This window comes from Melozone crissalis, unplaced genomic scaffold (assembly GCF_028551555.1).
Source record: "Melozone crissalis strain CALT ecotype California unplaced genomic scaffold, PUWL_Pcris_2 ptg000035l_1, whole genome shotgun sequence".
NCBI lineage: Eukaryota > Metazoa > Chordata > Aves > Passeriformes > Passerellidae > Melozone > Melozone crissalis.
Genome location: NW_026535813.1, coordinates 11,807,968 through 11,833,380, shown reverse-complemented (window position 1 = coordinate 11,833,380; position 25,413 = coordinate 11,807,968). Strand labels below are relative to the sequence as shown.

At 43.3% G+C, this 25,413-nt stretch overlaps 1 protein-coding gene across 1 annotated transcript in view; it reads right to left on the bottom strand.

Moving 5' to 3' along the window:
- Positions 1–6,159, bottom strand: part of LOC128941416 (E3 ubiquitin-protein ligase KCMF1-like) — a 138,634-nt gene extending 132,475 nt beyond the window's left edge. The window contains exon 1 of the mRNA XM_054283170.1: positions 6,119–6,159. Coding sequence (XP_054139145.1) covers positions 6,119–6,134 — 16 coding nt within the window. The 5' untranslated portion in view covers positions 6,135–6,159. The remainder of the gene's footprint in view (positions 1–6,118) is intronic.
- Between the last annotated feature and the right edge of the window lie 19,254 nt (positions 6,160–25,413).

Genomic DNA, 25,413 nt, shown 5'->3' with positions numbered 1-25,413 from the left:
TGAACTAGTAGCATGTGCTTGCAGCTCAAAAAGCCAACTGTATCCTGGGCTGCATCAAAAGAAGCCTGGCCAGTGGGTTAAAGGAAACGAGTCTCCCCCTCTTCTCCTGTGAGACCCCACCTGGAGTACTTTGTCCAGCTCTGGGGTTCCCAGTAAACGACAGACATGCACCTATTAGATGAGGTCCAAGAGGGCCACAAAAGTGTTCAGAGGGCTGAAACACCTCTCCTATGAAGAAAGGTTGAGAGACTTTACCATGGTCTTTCAATAGTTAAAGGGGACTTGTAAGAGACACTTTCACCAAGGCCTGTAGTGACCGAAAAAGGAGCAACAGTTTGAACTGAAATCAGGTGGTGAGACACTGGAACAGGTTGCCCAGTGAAGTTGGAAGGTTGCTCCATCCTTGGAAGTGTTCAGGGTCAGACTGGACGAAGCTTCGAGCAGCCTGATCTAGTGAAAGATGTCTCTGCCTATGGCAGGGGGGTTGGACTATGTGATCTTTAAGTTTAAAGACCCTTTCCAACCCAAAGTATTCTGTGATTTGATGCTGCACATAAGATGGTCTCACCCATGTGCTGTATTCTCACGTTTCAAGAATACATAACAGAAACATACAACTCTATTACCCTACTGTTTTACCACATCAAGACAGCACAGTTCTCTAGCCTAAGAAATTATGCATACACAGACACAAGCTTGATATTCCATCAATTAATTTCAGAGCAATTTTTAAGAAGGTAGCATTTGGGGAGGCACTCTAGCCTATAGAGTAAGTCTACCTGTAACACAGAACTTGCATATACCTAGGACTACTTTAAAGAAACTTTTCAGCATCTTAGCCCATGCTGGCTCCTGCAGGAGATCCTAAGCATTAATTGTTTTCCTCCTATGTACTGCCACACACACCATAGCAGTAACCACCTTACAGCATCAGCAATGTTGCTTTGCAGAACACTCATTCAGAAATAGCTCAGCACCTAATACCAGCCTCCTGACAACACCAACAAATGCTCAAAACTTTTTAAATCCTGCATTAGCCTATTAAAGAGGGGTATGATGTCCTGATTTTGCATGGGAGGCATTCACGGAAGTGATGCAAAGTATGGTATAGCAAAGGTCCTAGCGAAGCAGTTGTAATATTGACCACAGAAGGTATTTTACAAAAATAGCTCAAACCTTTTCAAGTTAGAGCTAACAAACAGGTCTACTTTTCTTCTGCACCATTTGCAGAGGCCTTAGAACAACCACAGGTAGAAAACAAAAGGATTCCCAACCCTACTGCTATATACAACTTCTCTAACCTCCTGAACTTTTTTTTTTAACTATATAAATCTAATGATTCAAAGGTATTAAGCCTCATTTGAGCCAAAAGAAACTAAAGCATCATAGACTGCTATAACTGCATGATACAGCTAAGACTCAGGTCCTTACTGTCACAAAAAAAAAAAAAAGAATGCAGGCAGCTTCTTGCAGTTTATAGAGGTTTAAAACATTATTTTACACAGTTAAAAAAATCAATTTTTTTCAAAAGCATTACTTAACAAAGAGCATTTGAGGAAAGGGAACAATGTGTTGGGAGCAAGGTTAACATGAAATTCAATACAAGCATCACAAGCAGAAGCCATTAGCTGCTGATCTGATACAGTTATTCAGAAAATATCCATCATAGCACCCCCCAATGAAGTACTGGGTTCTGTATCCCCAACCAATTATTATTTCAAACTGCTGTGTTGGGGATTTGCAATTCCTGAATAGACTGTCATATTTTTACATATGATTCTCAACAATCTTCTCAGAGATGAGCTCCTTATTCAGCTTTCTTGTCACACTGCTTAAATCATTCCTGCTTCCAGAATACAAGAAACAAACAGAGTAACTCTCACACCATTACATAGCAAAAAACCCACCCATATATGTGAAAACACCATTTAAATACAATCTCTCCAATATGATGCCATGCACTAAGTCTAATAATTTGTGCTCTGCAGATCCCATTCCTTCAGGCAGCTATCTGAAATGTCTATAGCAACACCTACCAATACTAGTTTGACCCATGAGGGTCACAGAACTACTTTAAGAACAACCTTTACTTATAAGGCACCTATGATAAAGTCAAGTCAGTTTGCAGAAGTGAAAGCTATCCAACTAGTCCTAGAGATTGCTGAGAGAGAAAAGTGGCCTGCACTCTATACTGACTCCTGGATGGTGGCTAATGCCCTATGGGGGTGGCTACAGAAATGGAAGAACAGCAATTAGCAACACAGAGGCAAACCCATCTGGGCTGCTGCACTGCGGCAGGACATCACTGCACAGGTAGAAAATATGACTCTGAAGGTATGTCATGTAGATGCTCACATGCTCAAAAGTCATGCCACTGAAGAACATCAAAACAATGAACAGGTAGATTAGGCTGCCAAGATTGAAATAGCTCGGGTAGACTTGGACTGGGAATGGAAGTATGAGCTATTTATAGCCCAATGGACCCATGAAAGATCAGGGCATCTAGGAAGGGATGCAACATACAGATGGGCTTGTGATCAGGGGGTGGACCTGACCATGGAGGCCATCACACAGATTATTCATGAATATGAAATGTGCTGCAGTCAAGCAAGCCACAAAGAAAGAACAAACCTAATCGCTTGAATAAAACCCTCAAGGTACTTTGACATCTTCAAAAAGGGCTCCAACCTTGAGCCAAAGACTGTAAAAGGTATGAGTCAAGCAAGTGCTTGTACTCACTTCTGAACTCTCAGAAATACTTTTTTTCTGTAATGTCTCATCTGGTCCTCCCCTACATACAAGATTCGCCTTCCCTTTACACCCTTGACAAGGCAGAGCACAACAAAGATAATATGTGGCTATTTAATTTCACAGTGCATGTGCTCAAAAAGGGCTGAAGTAGGTTTCTCTGCACAATCTAGTTCTGGCACATCCCAAATCCTAAGTACTCAACTTGACAACCATGCTGTTCTGAACAGCTTCTTGAATGCAGTAACACTTTTCCTATCTCACCAATAAACACAATAGCAGTAAAAACAAGCATGATTCTCTAGACTGATACCCCACAACCTTTCCCGAGTTGATACCAGTGAAGTAAACACTAAAGCACACAAAAACTTAGTTTTTCCATATTGCTTTTCCTCTCAAACAAGTTAATTTCGCTCACCTTGTGTCACTCATGATTGAGAATTAGCTCTTTCTAAGGTTTCTTGGAAGACCTTCTAATCACTCCAGCTCAAATAACTGTCCTATTTGCAAACATTTCTATCTCACTTCCTCACATCCTCCACTCTCTGGATAATTTCTCCAGTTCTATACCCATTCCACTTTTGAAGGTATGCAGCAGTCAATGGCAAAAGGTCACCAGTTAAATTTATTCTCTCTTTTCCTGTCTCCCAACCAACTTCTTATCACAACAGGACTTAATTTCTCTCCAAAAAGTAAAGAAAGCACCAAGAGACCCTGATTAAAAGTAAGCTTATACCTCCATCAGATACTTATTTAAGAGGCCTGAGACATTGGAATTCCAAGTTCTCCAGCATTTATTTTCTCAAACACACCCTTCCCCATCACAAAACTGATTCTGGCAAAACCAAGCCATTTTGACAAAAAAACACAGAGCGGTGATACAATTTATTAACACATCTGAAGCTCACTTTTCTCTTACACCTTATCCTTGCAGATTGAGAACTTTGAGCCAACCATAGACTCTATATCAAGGCAACTTATCCTAACCTTATAACTAATATAAAATTAACAATGTGTTAAATGAGGAATAAAAGAAAAACATTAAGAAAACTCAAGACAAAACAGGTTCCTATAAAATCTATCACAAAAGTACAACTGTTGCTGCAGCTTTATCTTTTCAGCTTTGATGAGGTTTTTCCTTCCTAATATAGGATATTTATGTCAACAATATAACATTGCCATCAACGGTTTATTAGAAGATAACTATTTTCATTTTTAAAAATCTGCAACTTCAAAGGACACCAATTTATCCATTTTCAGTTTTCTACAAAACCATGCTTAACATTATTTCCATATTTAAATTTCTGCTGATAAGACTAAAAAAAAAATTATTCTCTGACCTGCAAACAAAACATACACCAGAAAAAACAGAATCAAAACATAACCTCTACCAATCATGAACACATTTTTAAAAATTGTCTTTTAATAAAACATCGCAACACATCATACTGTCTTTGTGGCTTTAACCAGTGTAATCTAACAAGCCCGCATCCTACTACCCTGCTTTAAATCGCATACCATGGATATCTATCACAGCAGCAGTTTACGGAGTACTTGTTCCAACAAAGCCACAAAACCTTTTTATTAAACCTTATTTTGCTTCTTGTTGTTCACATTTGCCTCATTATCTGCATTATTACACACTCTTTGGAAAAAAAACCCAAAAAAAAAACAACAGCAGAAAAAAAAAAAAAACCAAACAAAACCACCAACACCACACTCACACCACCAAAAACAAAGAACACACACAATACACCACATCTTCATCAGAAAAGAAACAAGAGGATTTAGTACCTTTACTAGAAAAAAGGGTTAGTAGATTTAGGCAAGTCTGGTCTTAGGCAAGCACGCACACTAACAAAATGCTCTAGCTATACGCCAAATAGCCATCATACCAATCCTCTATCTAGAAGTCAGTATTACTCCCAAAAATTGAAGTCTTCCAGCACATTGGTTTTAAAACATCAAGATTAAATAAAGATAGCTCGATTCCTTTTAAAAAATTATTCTTACAGCTCTAGGAGAATCAAAATTATGTATGGAGACAGGTGCTAAATTTAGTTCCTAACAGAGGGAAAAATTATCCTTTCAAAATATAAGGCAGAACTTCTACATATTATTTTTATTAGTGCAATTACCAGTAAAAAGGGGTAGAAAACCAAGCAAATTTATTTATACATAACTGCTCTACATAAATTCCTTTCTTTAATTTTTCTCTCCATTCACCTCACTTTTTTTATCAATCCTTAACTATCCCCTTTTATATACCCATAGCAAAAGAAAACCCCAAAAAAACCCAAACAAAAATACCAAAACAAAACAATGAAAAATCCACCAAAACAAGAACAAACATACAAAACACTTAGATGATGACCTCTACAAAAGCTGCTACTAGATTGGCATGCTTCCTCTTTTTAAATAAAAAACTTGAAAAGAATATATTACTTCTCAACCTGACAAAGCTACCAAAATACAAACTACACTTGAACAAGGCAAACATTCTCCCAACACAACAGCCAATTAGCTGCATAAATTCCTTCTACACCTACCGTGTAATCCCCTCCCCCATCTTCATTATACCCAAATAGACCACACCCCAATCCACTTCTGGATGCCAGGCCACCCTTCTTGCATCACCTCCCTCCAAGCACTGCTCTCCCGAGCCTTAAGCCCTACAATCATTTTTTCTCCTCCTCCATACCCTAAGAAACCTGGGGGTACTTCCCCTCATAGGGAGCATATCATACCAAGCCCACCTCCTCTTCTTCTGCACTCCTCCCTTCACATCATGCTATTCAGAACTCCCGGGGCACATCAGCAAGCCACTCTGATACCCATCCCCACACACACCTTCCTCCTTTCCCCCAAAACAGATTCCTTCAGGCCCACCTCTCAGGCTCATCTTTCAAACACTTAAGTAAAAGTAAGAGAAGTGAAAATAAACAGCTCTTCTGTCTCCTACCCTCTATTATCTGCCTCGGACACACTCCTTGTCCGGGGCCAGGCAAGGCCCGAGTCGAGGGCTAGTGAGGAGTGGCAGAGACCAGGCTCACTTCAAGTTGCAGTAGGCCCTTCAACCTCAGCAAGCACAGGCCTGGCGTGCGTGCTTAGTGGCGACAGAAAAAGGACTCAGAGGCTACACATAAACTACACAACCATGGCCTCCCCTCCCGCAACACTACAAAGCAAGGCTTGGCCGCCGCCTTCCTCCTCCCACCATGGCCACTTTTCGCGACCAACTCCACAGGCCCCGCTCTCAGCGACGGTGCCGCCATGTTGACTCGCCTCACACAGCGGCAAGCGAGGCCATACAGAGCTCAAGGGCGTCCCCCACCCTCCCCACCCCCCACCGCGGTCGTGGGTCTCTCACCTTCATGTCGGGACATCCTAATGTAGAGGCTGCTGCCCAGGCCTGTCCCTAGGCTCCCGCTGAGCTGCTCAGGCGTCGCTTTAGGCCAGGTCCCTCCCGCCTTACGCACTGCCCCCCAAACGCGAAACGAGCAAGCAACAAAAAAGGGAAAGAAATGGGGGGGGGGGGGGGGGGGGGGGGGGGAGGGGTGTGAAGCAAAGAGGTATTTGTTTCAAGGGCCTCAGCCAGCCAGCCAGCCGGCCGGCCGGCCTGTGTCTCTCCACCTCCCCCTCTCTCTTCCTCCCTCCTTCCGGGGGGGGGGGGGGGGGGGGCGGATCCACCAGCAGTGACTTCCCAGGCGCCACGATACAGTGAATCGTAGGCCCCTCTTCCTCTTCCGCCGCTTTAATTCACACTCCGTTTCTTGAGTTCCCACCTCTATTCCCTCTTCTGTTGTTACTGTAAAAACACTGACTACTCGCACACCTCAGCTCTTTCCTGCCCTAAGATCAAGGTCTCTCAGTTTCTTTCCTTCTCTACCTGTTGGGGTTTTTTAGTTCTTTCTCTCCTTTTTCTTCATTCCTTCTCTGTCCGATAGCCACTGCTACTGCAAACGGGAAGGAAGAGTAAGTACGCAGCCAATAGAAAGGAGGATCGGCACCACCCCGCGCAAAGTTACGTGTAACTGGATGGGTTTCTCCCCTTCTTCCTCTAAATTAGGAGAGAGTGCTTTCTTCTGGCATTCACCAGAGACACGGCCTCCTTCACCATTTTAGACTCTGACAATTGCCCATGTGCCGCGGGAGGCAGAGAGAAAAGCCCCCCTACTTGTCCCTGTTGTCGAACACACCGCTGTAGTGGTGGGGCTGCGCCTCTGCGGGTGCACGGGTCTCCCTCGTCCCCTAGTAAAGACGTCAGAGAGCAAGGAATGACAGCAACCCAACAGCAGCCTTGAGGAAGAGGATAAGCTCAGCTAAGTGGTTCATGGTACTTCCCATTCCCTCTCCTTTCCAGTGTGGCTTGCAAAGCCCTCTCTGTCATTTAGGGATGTGTAGCGAGCAGTGACACATGTTCTGATGCTTCCTGCCCCGTCCTGGCTGCCTGACTCCTGAAACACTGAGAGTGCTTGGGTAACTTCTTAATCAGCTGAGAAAGGTAAATGCCGGCCTGCCTGCAACAGCTACCGTATTGCACATGTGTGGGTTTTACCTAGTATTGATAATTTTCAGTGTTTCTGCTTAGTGTGCAAAGTGCTGAGAGGTGAAGAGTGGGAGACCTTGTGGCCACAGTAACATACTGATTTGTCATAGGCAAACTAAGCCATTTTAGTGGGATATTCCCATACTTCTCTGTGCATTTTTCCCCATTCTGCCTCTTAGTAGTGTTAGGCTACAAAGGAGAGGGATATGTATTTCAGAATGGGGAGGGGGAGCTCCAAACCTTGCACAGCTCCTGACTGCTGCAAGAACTTTCCTATAAGAGATTTAAGGTAACAGCAGCATGCCTGATTACTGAGACAGTGAAGTGAGAGCCTGATAGTTGGGAAGGGAGGAAGCAGAACCTTACAAAGAATGATGAAAAAGAAAAAAGTTGTGACTTGCAGAATTCTATTGGCTTTCCCCACATCTTTTTATCTTTTGCAAAAAGACATTAGTCTAAACAAGAAATTGTAAAGGTAAAATGGGATGAGTGGCTGGAAAACTCTCTGGCTGCAAAGGACCTAGGGGTGCTGGTTGACAGCCAGCTGAACATGAGTCAGGATGTGCCCAGGTGGCCAAGAAGGCCAATGGCATGCTGGCTTGTATCAGAAATAGTGTGGCCAGCAGGACTAGGGATGTGATTGTCCATTTGTACTCCACACTGGTGAGGCCACACCTCAAGTATTGTGTTCGGTATTGGGACTCTCACTACCAAAAAGACATTGAGGTTTTGGTGACACACGGAAATTGAGACTCCAGAACCAGTGGGTTTGTGAAGTAGGTATGTTTATTCAGTGCTGGGCACATGGGGGAATAGTTCCACCAAAAACGTGTGCACCAGAACAGAGCAGATGCTCTGTATATATACACTTAGGATCATACATATTCATGTAAGTTTCAACATCCCCTATACGTATTCATTACCTATCCCTGCCTACTCTCGCTTTGTATCTTAATCAGCCTTTCATCATTCTGGGCTTGCGCACTATCTTCTGCTATCTTCTGGTGGTTTCGGGCAGGGGGGTTGCTGGATGAAGTGAATAGTCATCTCACAATACCCTCTGGATGAACCTAGTCCTTGCGCAGACTCTCTTGGTGTCTGTTCGTCCGTCAAGGCTTCTGGCCACAGTCCAAACTAAAGATCCAGCTTTTAGCAGTTTTTAGAGCACTAGTTCCTACTCTATCAGTCTTAAACTATAGGCAAAATCATGTCGTTGCATAGCAAAGGATTATCTGTTCTTAACACACTTGATTACACAGCAACTTATAGTTGCATAAGTTTAGTTAGAAGTTCCCTATATCATTGGAGTGTGTCCAGAGAAGGGCAATGAAGCTGGTGAAGGGTCTGGACCCCAAGTCTTATGAGGACTGGCTGAGGGAGCTGGAGTTGTTCAGCCTGGAGAAAAAGAGGCTCAATAGAAATGTTATCGCTCTCTTCAACTACCTGAAAGGAGATTGTAGCCAGGTGGGGGTCGGTCTCTTCTCCCAGGTAACAAGTGACAAAATGAGAGGAAATGGCCTCAAGTTGCACCAGGGGAGGTTTAGATTAAGCAAAAAAAGTCACAGAGAGGTTTATAAAGCATTGGAACAGGCTGCCCAGGGAACTGGTGGAGTTACCATCTCTGGAACTGTTTAGAAAACATGTGCATATGTCATTGGAGGACATGGATTTAGTGGTGAACATGGTGGTGGTGCTGGATTGAGAGTTGGACCTGATGCTCTTAAAGGTCTTTTCCAACCTAAATGATTCTATTGTGAAAAACACCAATCACTTCTTTTTAGAATTTTAAAAGTTTAATAGTAAAAAAATGGTTATAATGAGAGTAATAAAATGAGAGTAATAAAAATTTGCACAATTAGGATTTAGGACAATATGAGAAAATAAAAACAAAGAATTATGGACAGTCTGGGTACCTCTTTCTGGGCAAAATAAGTCTGAAAAAGGACACATGTTAACAGAGGATTAACCCTTAAAAACAATAGCCCATTGCATATTCATACACCTCATACATGATGCATAAATTCCATTCAAACAAAGGATTCTGTCTGGTCAGTGTTAACTTCTTCCCTTGAATCCTAATGGCGTTTTCAGGGCTGAGTGAGGCGGGAAGAACTTGATAAGAGAGCAATAAATTCCTTTTCTCTGAAAGATTCAGGTGTCCTGTGGCTGCTATCTCAGTGCGAGTCCTCTCTTAAAAAAGAAGTATCTTACATAGCATAGTTTCTATTTTAGCACTATGTTATAACCTAAAACTATATTTAACGCACTATTTAAGAAAATTAATACAGCATAACCTTCTAACATATATAATATTCGTTTTAATATTTGCAAAAAGCCAATCATAAAATATGTATTTTTCACAATCCCCCCTCTTATTCTTTGTAAATCATTTGGCTTGAGTAATACTTTGTCTACTTGCATTTTTTGGACTATGCTGGCAAAATAAAATGGGATTACACAAGGAAGAAATATCAAAACAGTTGTAACACATAAAAGGAAAAATCTTAATTTCTTCTATCATCTTATCTATAATACATTACCCCACCAGCTAGGTTTTATCACTGTTTTCTAATTTTTGGACTGGTACCCGGGTTATTATATATTTTTTTTTTCTGATATCTTTTACTGTTTCTATAATGTCTTTTTGGTGGTCATCGATTTTCAACAATCTGATATATTAAACTTTACACAAACACCCCCTTCTTTAGCCATTAAATAGTCCAAAGCCCACCTATTCTGATACACTACAGTTTTTGTTTGGCTTTGCTGACTTGATATTATTCCAATGCATGAGCAGCTTTATTTGTTATCATTTCTATAACTGCTTGGAGTCTTATACTACAATTCAGCATATAATTTGGGGTCAATACAGAGTTAGATTACTGTGCTGGTTTTACCTTTTTGTTTACTAGTTGTTTTTTTACCAAATCCTGAACTGTACCTTTAAGATTAAATGTAAAACAAATCCATCTCTCTCCTTTTGGACATTCAATTCCAAATCTATTACCACTTTTTCCTAAGTTTCTTGCAATCCAATAATTTTCTCTGTTTTGCCTACAGGTACTTAATTTGGATCGGTTATAACAGTGGCTGTTGACATGGGTGTGTGTAATAAAAGAGGAACTTTGTTTTCTTTCCATGCAATACTTTCTGTAGCATTTGTGACACGATCTTGCTGGTATCCCGAAAGGGAAAATACATCAAATGAGTGCCAGAAACAGGAATAACAGAGGACCAGTATGGCTTATACTCCCACTTCCCATGCCTGTGAGGTTGCAACTCACAGCAGGTGTATTTGATCTTCTTGGTGGCGAATATAGAGGCCAATCTGGTCTTGCCCTCTATTTCCGTGTCACTTTCTCTTAGCTAATTACTAGACAAATTTGGGGTTTTTTTGTTTTTTTTTTACAGCCCTTAACTGTGGTTTCCCACCGTCCCTCAGGTATCTCCCATTTAACAGGCACTAATAATCCCCATCCGCAGAACAAAGTTATTACTTTAACACTTCTTGCAAGAAGAGTATAAATTTTGTGAACTACAATAGTAATTATTCCTACAATTCAGGCATTTACTTATTAATGTATTTGTCCAGGTTTAGAGCAAATTTGGGGAAGAATCCCCCAAAGGAGCTCCGGTGGGAAAAGCAGATCCAATCGGCCCATCCCCCCAACTGGTCCGGGAGGAAAAAATACCTCCTTGGAGAAAGGTGGAAAAAACCTGTTTATTAAACAATAAAACCAAAACACTATCAAACAATGAGACCCCTTGCCACTCTAAAAGAGATGACAAACTGAGAAAACCCCGTCTCTGGGTTGCAGCTCACTCAGTCTCTGATCAGTCTCTCTGGTGCTGGAATTGTCCCAGGCCAGGCCCGGCCCGGTGGGCCAGAGATGTGAGCTGACGGTGCTCTCCTGGGTGTTCAGTACAGAGCAAGTTTCAAGAGGTCCAAAGAAAAAGAAAAAAAATCACAGTCCAGGGAACTTCTTTGCCTCAATTAGCTAACACTAACTAAAAAGCAAAAGAAGAACTCTGTCCCGCTGTCTGTCCGCAGACAACACAGTCAGGAGCAGGAATGTGGAGGAGTGGAGTACAGTGTCTGAAAACAAACTGCACGCTTCTTCTCTCCCCCCCTTCACTCTCTGGAACACTCTTAAAGGTGCAAAACTTATTATTCAACATAAACCGAATGAGACGATTGGGGATAAAAGCATCATATAGTCAACCCAGGTCACTCAGCTAGCATGTCCAGTATCGGGGTGAATCAAATAAAGTTTACAGTATGGTACTGATGGAGATGGTAATTCCCCCTCTCCCCTGTACAATTCACAGGCTAAGGTCCGAATATAAGAACTCTTGGACCAAAACAGTTCTGATCCTTCTGTCTGAAGTATTCCTCCCCAAGGAGATGTTTTATTCAGGCAGTGGTTGAAGCCAGTGATGTAAGCTTTGCCTTATTTCTTAATTAGGTGTTATTCTTTGTACATTTCTTGGATCATTTGGGTTTTCCCAAACCATTACCACCCAGTCCCCATTTGATAGGTAATTTGGTATCACCCGGTTTAAATGTGATAGTCCATTCTTCAGGTTCCTTCACAAGTCCTTTGATTCTGCTGGCATGAATCCACTCTCTTTCCGTGGTTCATATTGCTGTTTCAGTAGCACCTGGAAAGGACTTCTTAATAGCACAGTGATAAAAGAAAGACAATACAGCATTAACTTTTACCATTAGCTTTCTTCAAAACTTTCTGGGTTTAGCTAAAAGCTTTCTCCACAGCAGCCTCTTCTTCTTGTATCCAGCTGTGCTAACAGCTGCAGAGGCAACGGGCCTGGTGGCTGGGACCGGGACAGAGGAACTCACCAGCGGGGCCGGCACAGGGGCTGGATTGAGTGGTGTAGCCTCGAGCAGCGAGACGGGGGACAGGGGCTGGGGGGGGAGTGCAGCTGCGAACAGGTGGGGGAGCAAGCAGGAATGGAGGAGGTAATCTCTTGTTCCTAGCCCTTTTTTTTTACCCTTTTTTCTGTTATTCCTTTGTCTCGGGAGTTTTTGATATTTTAAAGATGTTATTTTCTTGTGATCTCCTCCCCAGTGTTTTGCGGAGATAATCAAAACTCTACAACTTTTGTGGAAGTTGTAAAGCTGGTATCTTTATTACAGCGCTGGACCCATGTGGGAATCGTTCTCCTAAATTGACATGTGTACTTCTGGGAACTTCAGGTCCCTTTTTATCCTCTTCTCAAATACATATGCATACAATTTCACAACAGGTTCATACATATTCATTTTTACAAATTTCGCATGACATTTGCCGCTAGTTCTTCTTTATCAGAAAGAAATCTTAGGTCAGGTTGACCTGCTCTCACAGCAGTCTCTGTCTCTCTCTATCACCCTCTGTCTCTTCCTCATCTCTGTCCTTCACTGAAGCAGTTTCTCTGAGCCTAGGCTTTTGCAGTCAGGCTAAATATCTATGTTTTCTGACCACAGACTCAACTCAAAAATGTACATTTCACCTAAATCAAAATAGATTTCTACCCTGGAAAATTTCCACTCTGCTTCATTCCCTCTTTTCTTGAAAGAAAAAGTAAATTCTTTTACTTCATGCAAATTCTTATGACAATAAGTGTACTTTAGTGCTTTACTATGTATGTTTGATAAGGAGGTTAACACAGCTACTCGCTGTAATATTCTCTAATTCTAAATTAGCAATATAATGGATAATCTTAAACTTATTCTAACTAATATTAACAAAACTACAATGGGATGACACAACTTATAAAAGATTTCATTTGCAGTTGGTGACTACTTAAAGATCACATCTTACTAGTTATGATCTGCATTTTGTTTTATTCTTTGCAGAATTCTGGTTATATCTTTTGTATCATGTTGAACAGTAATAAGGGTTTTCTCTCTGCTTTCTTGGGTTTTTCTTCAAGATCTTTAGTAAGTCTTGGTGCTTAATTAATTGTTTTACTAAAGTAAGGTCTATTCTAATAGGAGTAGGTGATAGTTTCTGATACATTGTGTAATTGGTTTTACTTAACTGGTAGGATGTCACTGGGGCAAAGTACAAAAAATTACATTCGATAATCTTAACAAAATTGCAAATAAAAAAATTAAAATTATTTCTGCTATACAAAATAACATCGTTGTTATCAATTTTTACAGCAGCACAGGCAGTTCTCAGGCACACACAACTTTTATCAGTATATACGAACACAGTTTTCTGGGCAGTGACTGGATGAATTTCAAAGTGGCAAATACTCTGTTCAGTGTCTAGACACACATCTTGGGCATAAATAGTATTGCTTTCACAAATGAATCTCAGCTGTTCTCTAGTAATGCAGGATTCTAAGTTTACTGTCTGCCACTTTTCAATTACTTTTTGTGCCTACACTCTATGTTTTGAAGGGTATAGCACTGTTTTTTCATTATTTAATCTTAGTGCAATGATGGGATGGATAACGTAAACAGTGGCATTATGTATGGTAAGCACAAAGGCAGTGGCTACATTAGAAGCAGAATCATAGGTTAAATTTACTATAGTCTACTAGGATTGAAACTTTTTTTCAAAATCAATTGCATTATCTTAGACAACTTTTTGAATTTTAGCTGGAAAATTACTTTGACTCTTTTCTCATATGATCAGAGCTGCTGTTGCTTGCATTTATAACTGTGCTTGTATACAACTGAAAAGTAAAGGCACATTATCTTGAACTGTACTAAGCACTTCTATTAACTTGTGGTCTTGGTCTCTGGCGTTTTCTTACTTTGGCAGTACTTTTGAAATCTGTTACTGGCTAGTTCTTAATGCTAATAGAGATGACTGTAAAGGCTGCTTTAATTTTGCTAGGCTACCTGCTGCAGTGGTCAGCTTATTAATCAGTATTTCTGAATCAATTCTATTCAAAACTCTCAATTCTGTCTTTAATATCTCAGTTAGATATTTTCTTATTCTGCTCTTGAGATATACTTATCTTTGTAAGTACATTGTCTAGCTCTCAAAGGATGTTCTTAGGAAAGAGGAGTTGGCTGGTTGGATTTTTGAGATGTTAATTTGCATTAGTACCTCAACACATTTGAGAGACTATTTTGGATTGAACAACAGTGGTTGTTCACCTACATTCTTCACTATGTAGGGGCTTATTTCATACACTTCAGGTTCAATTTTGGGTTGGGTCTGAACTATTTGATTACTAGTGTGGGTTGTATAAGGTCTTGCTGTTTTAAAAAGTGCAGTGTCTAATTTAAATTTAAATGAGAGCTTGATAGCATCTTGAGCTTAAAGGCAGGTCACTTCTACAGGCTGTATCAAGGTGAAATTAAACCAACAGTCTGATTCACTTAGGCTATCACAAACTTCTTGGTGCTTGTATATGGGAGATGTTGAGACCCTAATTGCAAAAGCTATCCTATTGACTACTCAGCACTTTACTTTGATTTCTTCTCTCTTGATTTCTTGAAGTGCCTACAGTTCTCATTTCCGCTACTCTTGCTCCTCATGTACCTGATCTTCATGAATTACTACAGTGCATAGGTTTAGATCTTTTATCTCAGAAAGTTTTCTTATGGATCTGTCCTGTTTTAGGGCAAATTTGTTAAAGAATCTGCAAAGGAGGGCCCCTCCAGAAAGCAAACCCACACGGCCCCTCCCCCCCCAACTGGTTCGGGAAGAATTCCTCGGAGAGAAGTGGAAAGAACCTGTTTATTTGACTGGCACAGCACCCCCCAGCACACAAAATTAACAATACCAGATGACACCGCTCTGAGAAAGATGACAAAATCAGAAAGCGTCTTTCAGGGGTGGTTGCTCTGTTCTCAGTCCCTCCGGCGCTGGGGCAGCTGCTGCAGCCAAACGGTGCAAACCGTCGGTGTTCCCAGGCCCCAGTCCGGAGCAGGTTCGAGATGGTCACAGAAACAGGAGAGGAGAAACAGTCCAGGAAGGAATTTGGACTGTTTAGCTAGAACTAGCTAATAAGCAGAGGCCAAAGCAGAGCAGAAGCGAGAGCAGAAAAGAGAGCAAGCAAAGCAGCAAGCCAAAAGCAAGAAGCGAAAACAGCCCTGAGTACTGCCCATCTCTGTGTCCCTGATAAGAGAAACCCAAACAAAACTTCCACTCTTCAGAGCCGGTCTTAAAGGCACAGAACATATGAATGGAGATACAAGCATCATAACGTCATCCCAGGACATTCCACCCCTTATCCCCATATCATCCACATACTACCACACATCATGCATTATTCATAAAAAATTTCCATCTGTTCCCCCAAAATTTACAAGCAATACCCATCATGCCTTCATCACATCCCCACACTGGACCACTGAATCCAGGCCCTATATTACAGAGCTGCAGGATTCCCCCTTTTCACTTTAGTCACTTAAAGCTCCATCTATCACTTGCTCAGACCTTCGACACTTACACATTTCCTTCTCCATCTTCCACTTGCCCAGACCTTCAACACTTACACATTTCCTTCTATCTCATGTCTGTGTGGTTTAATGTACAGACAATGGCAGTAACATCCAATGAACAGTGATATTGCATATCATTCTTACCCCACAATCAGATCTTCCTGAGGTACACATTGTGTTGTTCCATCTCTTTGCATTATCCACCATGTGCAACCTGGTCCCTGAGCAAAGACAACCCCACGAATGGGTTTGTCTGTACTCGAGGCAGAATTGATCCACACAGTCTTCCCTAAAAAACCTCTGATATGTACCTCTGGGACTTTGTCTCCTATTACATTCAGGGACTCAGACTGGGCAGGACCTGCTCGGTTGGTGGAACCTCGGGTGTTGACTAACCAGGTGGCCTTTGCTAAATGCTGCTCCCAATTTTTGAAAGGTCCCCCACCCAAAGCTTTCAAATGGGTTTTTAGTAGTCCATTGTACCTCTCCACTTTTCCTGCAGCTGGTGCATGGTAGGGGATATGGTACACCCACTCAATGCCATGTTCCCTAGCCCAGGTGTTGATAAGGCTGTTCTTGAAATGAGTCCCGTTGTCTGACTCGATCCTCTCAGGGGTGCCATGTCTCCACAGAACTTGCTTTTCAAGGCCCAGGATGGTGTTCCGGGCTGTAGCATGAGACACAGGGTAGGTTTCCAACCATCCAGTGGTGGCTTCCACCATGGTCAGCACGTAGCGCTTGCCCTGGCGTGTCTGGGGCAGTGTGATGTAGTCAATCTGCCAGGCCTCCCCATACTTGTACTTGGACCATCACCCACCGTACCACAGGGGCTTCACTCGCTTGGCCTGCTTGATGGCAGCACACGTCTCACAGTCATGGATAACCTGAGAAATACAGTCCATGGTTAGATCCACCCCTCGGTCTCGTGCCCATTTATAGGTGGCATCTCTGCCCTGGTGGCCTGAGGCATCATGGGCCCATTGAGCTAGGAATAGCTCTCCCTTATGTTCCCAATCTAGGTCTATTTTGGACACCCCTATCTTTGCAGCTTGGTCTACCTGCTCATTCTTCCGGTGCTCCTCATTGGCTCTACTCTTGGGTACATGGGCATCTACATGGCGGACTTTCACAGGTAGCCTCCCTACCCTGGTAGCAATGTCTTTCCACTCATCAGCAGCCCAAATTGGTTTCCCTCTACGTTGCCAGTTAGCCTTTTTCCACCTCTCCAGCCATCCCCACAGAGCATTGGCTACCATCCATGAATCAGTGTAGAGGTAGAGCTTTGGCCACTTCTCTCTCTCAGCAATGTCTAGGGCCAGTTGAACAGCTTTGAGTTCAGCAAGTTGGCTTGATCCACCTTCTCCTTCGGTAGCTTGTGCAACCTGTCGTGTGGGGCTCCATACGGCTGCTTTCCACTTCCGGTTCATCCCTACGATGCGACAGGAACCGTCAGTGAAAAGAGCGTAGCGTGTTTCCTCTGGTGGCAGTTGGTTATAGGGAGGAGCCTCTTCAGCACGTGTCGCTGGTTCTTGTTCCTCTTCATCTGTGACACCAAAATTCTCACCTTTGGGCCAATTTGTAATGACCTCCAAAATCCCAGGGCGATTCAGTTTACCTGTACGGGCGCACTGAGTGATAAGAGCAATCCACTTGCTCCATGTAGCACTGGTGGCATGGTGAGTGGAAGGAACCTTGCCTTTGAACATCCACCCCAGCACTGGTAGTCGGGGTGCCAGGAGGAGTTGTGCTTCAGTGCCTATTACCTCCGAGGCAGCCTGGACTCCTTCATAGGCAGCCAAGATTTCCTTCTCTGTTGGAGTGTAGTTGGCTTCAGACCCTCTGTAGCTTCGACTCCAAAATCCCAGTGGTCGACCCCGAGTCTCCTCAGGCACCTTCTGCCAAAGACTCCAGGACAAGCCATGGTTCCCGGCTGCAGAGTAGAGCATGTTCTTTACCTCTGGTCCTGTCCTGACTGGGCCAAGGGCTACTGCATGAGCAATCTCCTGCTTGATCTGGACAAAGGCTTGTTGCTGCTCAGGACCCCACTGGAAATTGTTCTTCTTGCAGGTGACCAGGTAAAGAGGGCTCACGATCTGACTGTACTCAGGAATATGCATCCTCCAAAAACCTATTGCACCCAGGAAAGCTTGTGTCTCTTTCTTATTGGTGGGTGGAGACATTGCTGTGATCATGTTGATGACATCTGTAGGAATCTGACGCCGTCCATCTTGCCACTTCACTCCCAGGAATTGAATCTCACGAGCTGGTCCCTTTACTTTGCTCTTTTTAATGGCGAAACCAGCTCCCAGGAGGATCTGGATGATTTCCTTCCCTTTCTTGAACACTTCTACAGCTGTGTTCCCCCACACAATGATGTCATCAATATACTGTAGGTGTTCTGGAGCCTCTCCCCTTTCTAGTGCAGTCTGGATCAGTCCATGGCAGATGGTGGGGCTGTGCTTCCACCCCTGGGACAGTCGGTTCCAGGTGTACTGCACTCCCCTCCATGTGAAAGCAAACTGAGGCCTGCATTCTGCTGCCAGAGGAATGGAGAAAAATGCATTGGCAATGTCTATAGTGGCATACCACTTTGCTGCCTTGGACTCAAGCTCATACTGGAGCTCTAATATGTCTGGCACGGCAGCACTCAGTGGTGGAGTCACTTCATTCAATGCACGGTAGTCCACAGTCAATCTCCATTCTCCTTCAGATTTTCGCACAGGCCAAATGGGGCTGTTGAAGGGTGAGTGGGTCTTGCTGACAACGCCTTGGCTCTCCAGCTCTTGGATCATCTTATGGATGGGGATCACAGCATCTCGAGTGGTCCTATACTGTTGCCGATGCACTATGGAAGTGGCAATTGGCACTCATTGCTCTTTTCCCGTCAGGCATCCTACTGCAGATGGATTCTCAGAAAACCCAGGCAAGGTGTTCAATTGCTGGATGCCCTCTGTCTCTACAGCAGCTATTCCAAATGCCCATCTGAGTCCTTTTGGGTCTTTGATGTACCCACTTCGAAGGTAGTCTATGCCCAAAATACATGGAGCCTCTGGGCCAGTCACAATAGGATGCTTCTTCCACTCATTTCCCGTTAGGCTAACATCAGCTTCCACCAAAGTGAAATCCTGGGATCCCCCTGTCACATCCGCAATAGAAACGGACTCTGTCCCCACATGTCTTGATGGGATTAATGTGCATTGCGCACCAGTATCAACCAAAGCTTTATACTCTTGTGGTTCTGATGTGCCAGGCCAATGAATCCACACAGACCAGAAAACACGATTTTCCCTGGCCTCTACCTGGCTAGAGGCAGGGCCCCTCTAAGCCTGGTTATCCTTCTTTCCCTGGACATATGTTCTGGAGGTTCCTTCAAGGGGATCGGACATGTCATCATCATCATCATACCTGGCAGTTCAGCTACGGGCAACTGGTGCTGCTTACCTCGTGGTGGCTTCCTTCAGTTCACGCACCCGTCGTGCCAGAACAGCAGTAAGTTTCATATCCCACCTTGTCGTGTTTTCCCCACAATCACGCAGGTAAAACCACAGCTCAGCTCATGGGGTGTACCTTCTCTCACCATCTGGGAAACGTCTGCCTTGGATACCAGAACCTCGGATCTGTACTGCTGAAATTTTGAGAAGGTCTTCTTTAATCTCCTCTCTTAGCTTCTTATGATTCTCCTCTATCTTATCCTCTAATTTCTGCAGGCGTGTTTTTACCTCTGCGATTCTGGCATGTGTCGGGCCATGTACAGCATCTGCATATGCTCGGAGCTTCCTTGCCATGTCAAGCACAGTCTCATCCCTCTCATCCCTCTTCATGATGGCTAAGGCAGAAGCATATTAATGTGGCCCAAGTCGTACTGTTTTGCGGAGAAAAGAAGAAACCTCACAACTTTGTAAAAGTTGTAAAGCCCGGTATGCTTTTATTACAACGCGCGCCGGACGCAAGCCCCCAAAAAGGCAAGCGTGCCTCTTAAGACCTCGGGTCTTCTTTTATCCCCCTTCCAAATGCATATGCATACAGTTTCACAATAAGTTCATACATATTCATTCTGCGTGACATTTAGCACCAGTTCTTCTTTATCAAAGGAATTTCTAAGTCGGGGGCAAATCGACCTTGTGGTCTTTCTGTTTTCCTTCTCTGTCGTCTTGCTGTCTCGGCATGCGAGTTTTTCCTTCAGCTTTGGCCTCACAGACTTTTCACCTTTCTTAGGCACTTGACCTAATTCAGAATGGATCTTTCCTCTGTCTCATTCCCCCCTTTCCTAGGAAATAAGTAAATTCTTTTACTTAAGGAAAACCTCCACGACAGTAAGTGTTTTTTAACGCTTCACCATGTACGTTAGACAAAGAGGTTAGTACAGCTATTTGTTGTAGCATTCTACAGTTCCAAATTAACAATGTAATAGATAATCCTAACAAAATTACAAATACAGAGATTAGAATGGTTTCTACTAGACAGAATAACATCATTGCTATCAATTTGTACAGCAGCACAAGCAGTTCTCAAGCATACACCCTTTTCCAGTATATACGAGCACAGTTTTCTGGTCAGTGACTGGATGAACTTCAAAGTGACAAATACTCTGTTCAGTGTCCAAATAAACATCCTGAGCATTAATAGTATTGCTTTCACAAATGAATTCTATCTGTTCTATAGTAATGCAGGATTCCAAGTTTACTGTCTGCCACTTTCCATTCATCTTTCGTGCCCACACTCTATGTTCTGAAGGATAGAGTATTGTTTTTCATGGTTTCATCCTAGGGCAACGATGGGATGGATAACATAAACAGTGGCATTATGTATGGTAAGCACAAAGGCAGTTGCCACATTAGAAGCAGGATCATAGGTGAAATTCACCAGAGTCCGCCAAGATTGAAACTTCCTTTCAATATCAATTGCATTATCCCACACAATTTCTTGAATTTCAGCCGGAAAATTACCTTCACCCCTTTCCCATATGATCGGAGCTGCTGTTGCTTGTATCCATAACTGTGCTTGTATACAACTGAAAGCTAAAGACACATTATCTTGAACTGTACTAAGTGCTTCTACTATCAACTTGTGGTCTTGGTCCCCGGCCTTTACATACTTCTTTACTTTAGCAGTACTTTTGAAATCTGTCACTGGCTAGTTCCTAATGCCAATAGAGATTACTATAAAGGCTGCTTCAATTTTGTTAGGCTACCTGCTGCAGTGGCCAGTTTATTCACCAGTATTTCTGAATCAATTCCATTTAAAACTCCTAATCTTGTCCCTAATATGCCAGTTAGATGTTTGTTATGGGGAACAGGAACTGCTTTCTGTCCATGACCATCCCTCCCTGCCAGAGGGGCTCACACTGCAAATTCAGACACACTTCACAAGTGTATCTGACAGAGATTTAGGTCATATTTGAGGCAGATGTTTGTTCTGAAATGTAGAGACCTCAGGGAATCTCCTTCCCCCTCCAAAGCACCTGATTTCCCAGATGTGTGGCAAGCAGGAATGTCTCTCCTGGTCTACAAAACTTCACCCACCTTGCCCCTAGCTTCAGGTCCAAGCCTCAAGTAAATAATGAAGGGGAAATCTGAGAGAAGAGCCTAAATTCATTGCAGTGCCTCAGAAGAAACTGGGATCAGGTTTCTGCTGCTTGAAACACTCAGCACAAAAGTGATGCTCAAAATCCTACAGCCTGCTGCTGAGCTCTGAGGGGGGGTCTCTCTCTCTACCTCTTTTAAGCAGAATCTGACTGCCTCAGACTGGGACGATCACCGATCCAAATCTCAGTAGGAAAAGGGATAGCTATAAATAAAGAAAATCACCTTCCTTGCTTGGGTTAATAATGCTGCAGTTCAGCACCCTTTACCAGCTATTGCCTGGGTGTTCAGCCAACCAGCTTAGAAAATGACTTAAGGAAACTGATTTCTTGGTGTTCCTGGTTTTAAGCACCAGGAGAGCTGGCTCCTTCCTTTCTTGTTCTGATCCTGAGATATGCTTGTTTTTGTAACCATGTTGTCCAGCCCTCAAAGTAAGTTTTTAGGAAGGATGGGCAGGCTGGTTGGATTTTTGAGATGTTAATTTGCATTATCAGCTCTACACATTTGAGAGACCATTCTGGATTGAATAATAGCTGTTGTTCAGTCACATTCTTTACTACGTTAGGTTCAAGTTTGGAGTTTGGGTAGAGCCTGAACTAGTATGGGGTGTATAAGGCCCTGCTGCTGTGGTAAAAAGTGCAGTGTCCACTTTGAATAGTAATTCGAGCTCAAAGGCAGGTCACTTCTACAGGCTGTATCAAGGTGAAATTACACCAACAGTCTGATTCACTTAGGTTATCACAGACTTCCTGGTGTTCATATACACCAGGGGAGGTTCAGACAGTAATTACATCTGGTCTCTCATAAGCCATCCTATTGATGACCCAGCACTTTACTTTACTTTGATTTCTTCTCCTCAGATTCCTTGAAGTGTTCACAGTTCCTGTTCTTGCTATTCTTGCTCCTCACATACCTGATTCTCGTGAATTACTACAGTGGATATGTTTAAATCTTTTATCTCAGAAGGTTTTCCCATGGATCCAGTATACTGATTAAATGCCAGGGACCAAGGCCATTCACCATTGCTTCGAATAGAGGTACTCTCAAGTTCTAAAACTTCAGTTATGATTACACACAAAACAATTCTACAAACTAAAGTATGAACTACTCCTGACCGCAATATACTCATTTTGTCCGAGTAAGTTTTAGTCCCAGTTCATTGTCTCCTGGTGTCACTCCTGAAGGGGCTTCTGGACCTTCTTCACCCGAGGGTAATGGATCCAGGCATTCTGCTCCTTGATTTTGATTGCAGTGAAGGTGGTGAGAAGTACTCGCAGTGGTCTCTCCCACTGTGGTTCCGAAGTCTTCTCTGTAAGAGACTTAACATATACATCATCCCCAGGCAATCTAACTCCCTGCTCTGAGTTACAGCCACATGTTTCTAAATTACTCTGAGCTGTTTGCTTAATGCCACCATGTAGATGGACATTCTGGACATTCCCCTTGTCCTAATCTATGCCCAGATGGCTACTAATCTGTTGCACTATTTTGGAAATGAAATGTGATTCTTTATCTGAGGATATCGTGGCTGAAACTCTGAAGCGTGGTATTATTTCTTGTAAAAATAATCTGGTCACCTCTTGAGCTTTGACAGTTCTGGTGGGGAATGTTTCTGGCCACCCTGAAAATGTATCTATCAATACCAGTAAATACTGATACCCCCCTTTCCTTGGGAGTTCTGAAAGGTTAATTTGCCACTGCTGTACAGGCCCATGGCCTCTCCCAGTCTGACTGAATTTTGGCCAGGGGGTATTTTGGGGTTAGTCTGGAGGCAAGGATCACATTGTCGGCTTATCTGAGTGATAGTGGCATATAAATTCCTGACAACGATACAACGATTCTTTCAATCGGATGTGTGTCCTAGAAAGCCTGTGGAAATTACTACTTCAAAGTCAACACTTCATTTCAATGCACTCTGTATCACTCGCAGCCTTGGTCATTTTGAGAAAGGAGCCACACTCTATAAATGGCTTTTAAGTAGTTAGGCCCTAGTGTGCTTTCTAGTGCTCTTCTTTCACTAGTAATCATGAAAATGGGAAGGGGTTACTAGCTCTCTTTCAATAGAAGCCCACCCCTTGCAGTTGTACATCTCTTTTGATTTGTATTATTGTATTATGGCTTACCTTCGAGGAAAATCTGTACCTCACCCTTTGCTGCTTTCTTTGCCTCTCCATCTGCCAGCTCATTTCTTTCCTCCAATTTTAAGCTCACTCTCTGGTGTGCCTTAATATGCTTTTTCAGGTAGCTGAACTGCTTCCAGCAGCTGGATTGTCTCTTCTTTCCCTGTGAGGTCAGCAGTCCCCTCTCCTTCCAGATGGCTCCATGTGCGTGTATGACTCCAAATGCATACCTTGAGTCTGTGTAGATGGTTATTCTCCTCCCTTTTGCCCCTTCCAGGGTACGGGTCAGGGCAATTATCTCAGCCTTCTGCGCAGAGGTACCTGTTGGTAAGGGTCCAGACTCGATTACCTCTCTGCAGGTGGTCACTGCATACCCAGCATGTCGCTTCCCATTGGCAACGTAGCTGCTCCCGTCAGTGAACCAGGTCTCCGCATCATCCAAAGGAGTGTCCTTTAGGTCTGGGCGGCTGGAGTAGGTAGCTTCAATGGTCTCCAGGCAATCGTGGTGTACTGCTTCTCCTTGATTTCCACTGAGAAAGGAAGCTGGGTTGACAATATTAGTCACTACTATCTCTACATCATCTTGCTCTACCATGATGGCCTGGTATTTCAGAAACCTCTGTGGTGAAAGCCAGTGGCCACCCTTTACTTCCAGTACTGCGGACACTGTGTGGGACACTAGCACAGTCATTTTTGTCCCAGGGTAAACTTGCGTGCCTCTTGAATATTCAGCACAACTGCTGCTACAGCTCCGAGGCAACCTGGCCATCCTTTGGCTATTGCATCTAGTTGCTTAGAGAAGTAAGCAAGTGCCCTTCAGTATGGGCCCAAGTCCTGAGCCAATATTCCCTGGGCAATTCCTTGCGTGGAAAAATAGAAAGAATGGTTTACTTACATCTGGAAGTTTCAAAGCTGGAGCCAACATGAGGGCACTCTTTAGCTGGCGAAAGGCCCGTGTGGCGTCTTTTGCCCACTGGTGATCTCTGTTTCCATTGGCAATAAGAGCATAGAGAGGTCTGGCGAACAGTCCATAATTATAAACCCACAGCTGGCACTACCCTACCATGCCTAAGAAGGTTCAGAGTTCCTTCGTTGTCTGGGGTTTCAAGGTTTGGCATATGGCTTCCCTGCCTTAAAGTCTGCTGCTCAGCACTCACTTCTTACCCCAGGTAGATTACCTTCTGTTTCACTACCTGTGCCTTTTTCTTTGAGACTCTGCGTCCTTGGAGTCCTAGGAAATTCAAAAGGCTTACCGTCCAGGCTTCTCCTGCTTCCCTCGTCCGAGTGGCTACTAGAAGATCGCCCACGTACTGCAACAGCCTCCTTTCCTCTTGTGGAGCTTCCTGGGACTCTGGGTCTTTGCAAGCTGTTCTCCAATCGGAGTGGGGAATCTTGAAGCCTTCAGGCACACGGACTATGTGAGCTTGTGTTTGAATGCAAAAATTTTCTGGCTGGCTTCGTGGATAGGGAGGCAAAAGAAGGCATCTCTTAGGCCTAAAACAGTGAACCAGGTTAGCTCAGGTGTTAAACAAGTTAGTAAGGTATATGGATTTGCTACCACAGGGTATAAATTCTGTGTTATCGTATTGACAGCCCTTAATCCGGTACTATCAGTTATTGGGCTGATTCCTTCCTTATCTTCCTTTTGAGGGTACTACTCAGTTCTCACTAGTTGTGTTCTTTCCTTAAGCTTGATGCTCATGGGGGAGCATCTTTCACTCTCCCTGGTACAGCAGAGGCCCATACCCTTGAAAACACTTGTTTACTTATTCTAATATCTCCCTACTAATGTCTTTAATTTCAGTGTCTGTTAATGTTAAGCCTAACCTCTTTGTATCATTTGCCTCCAGAGTAACCTTTCTCATTTGAGAATATTTAGCAAATTGAGCAAATTGTACAAAAGCTTCTATGTACACATAGTACACATGTTACTTTAAAGGTTTGCACAAGTATGCCTTCTCAGACTGGCCAGTTGTTCATTCCCCACACTACAACATAAACATTCTC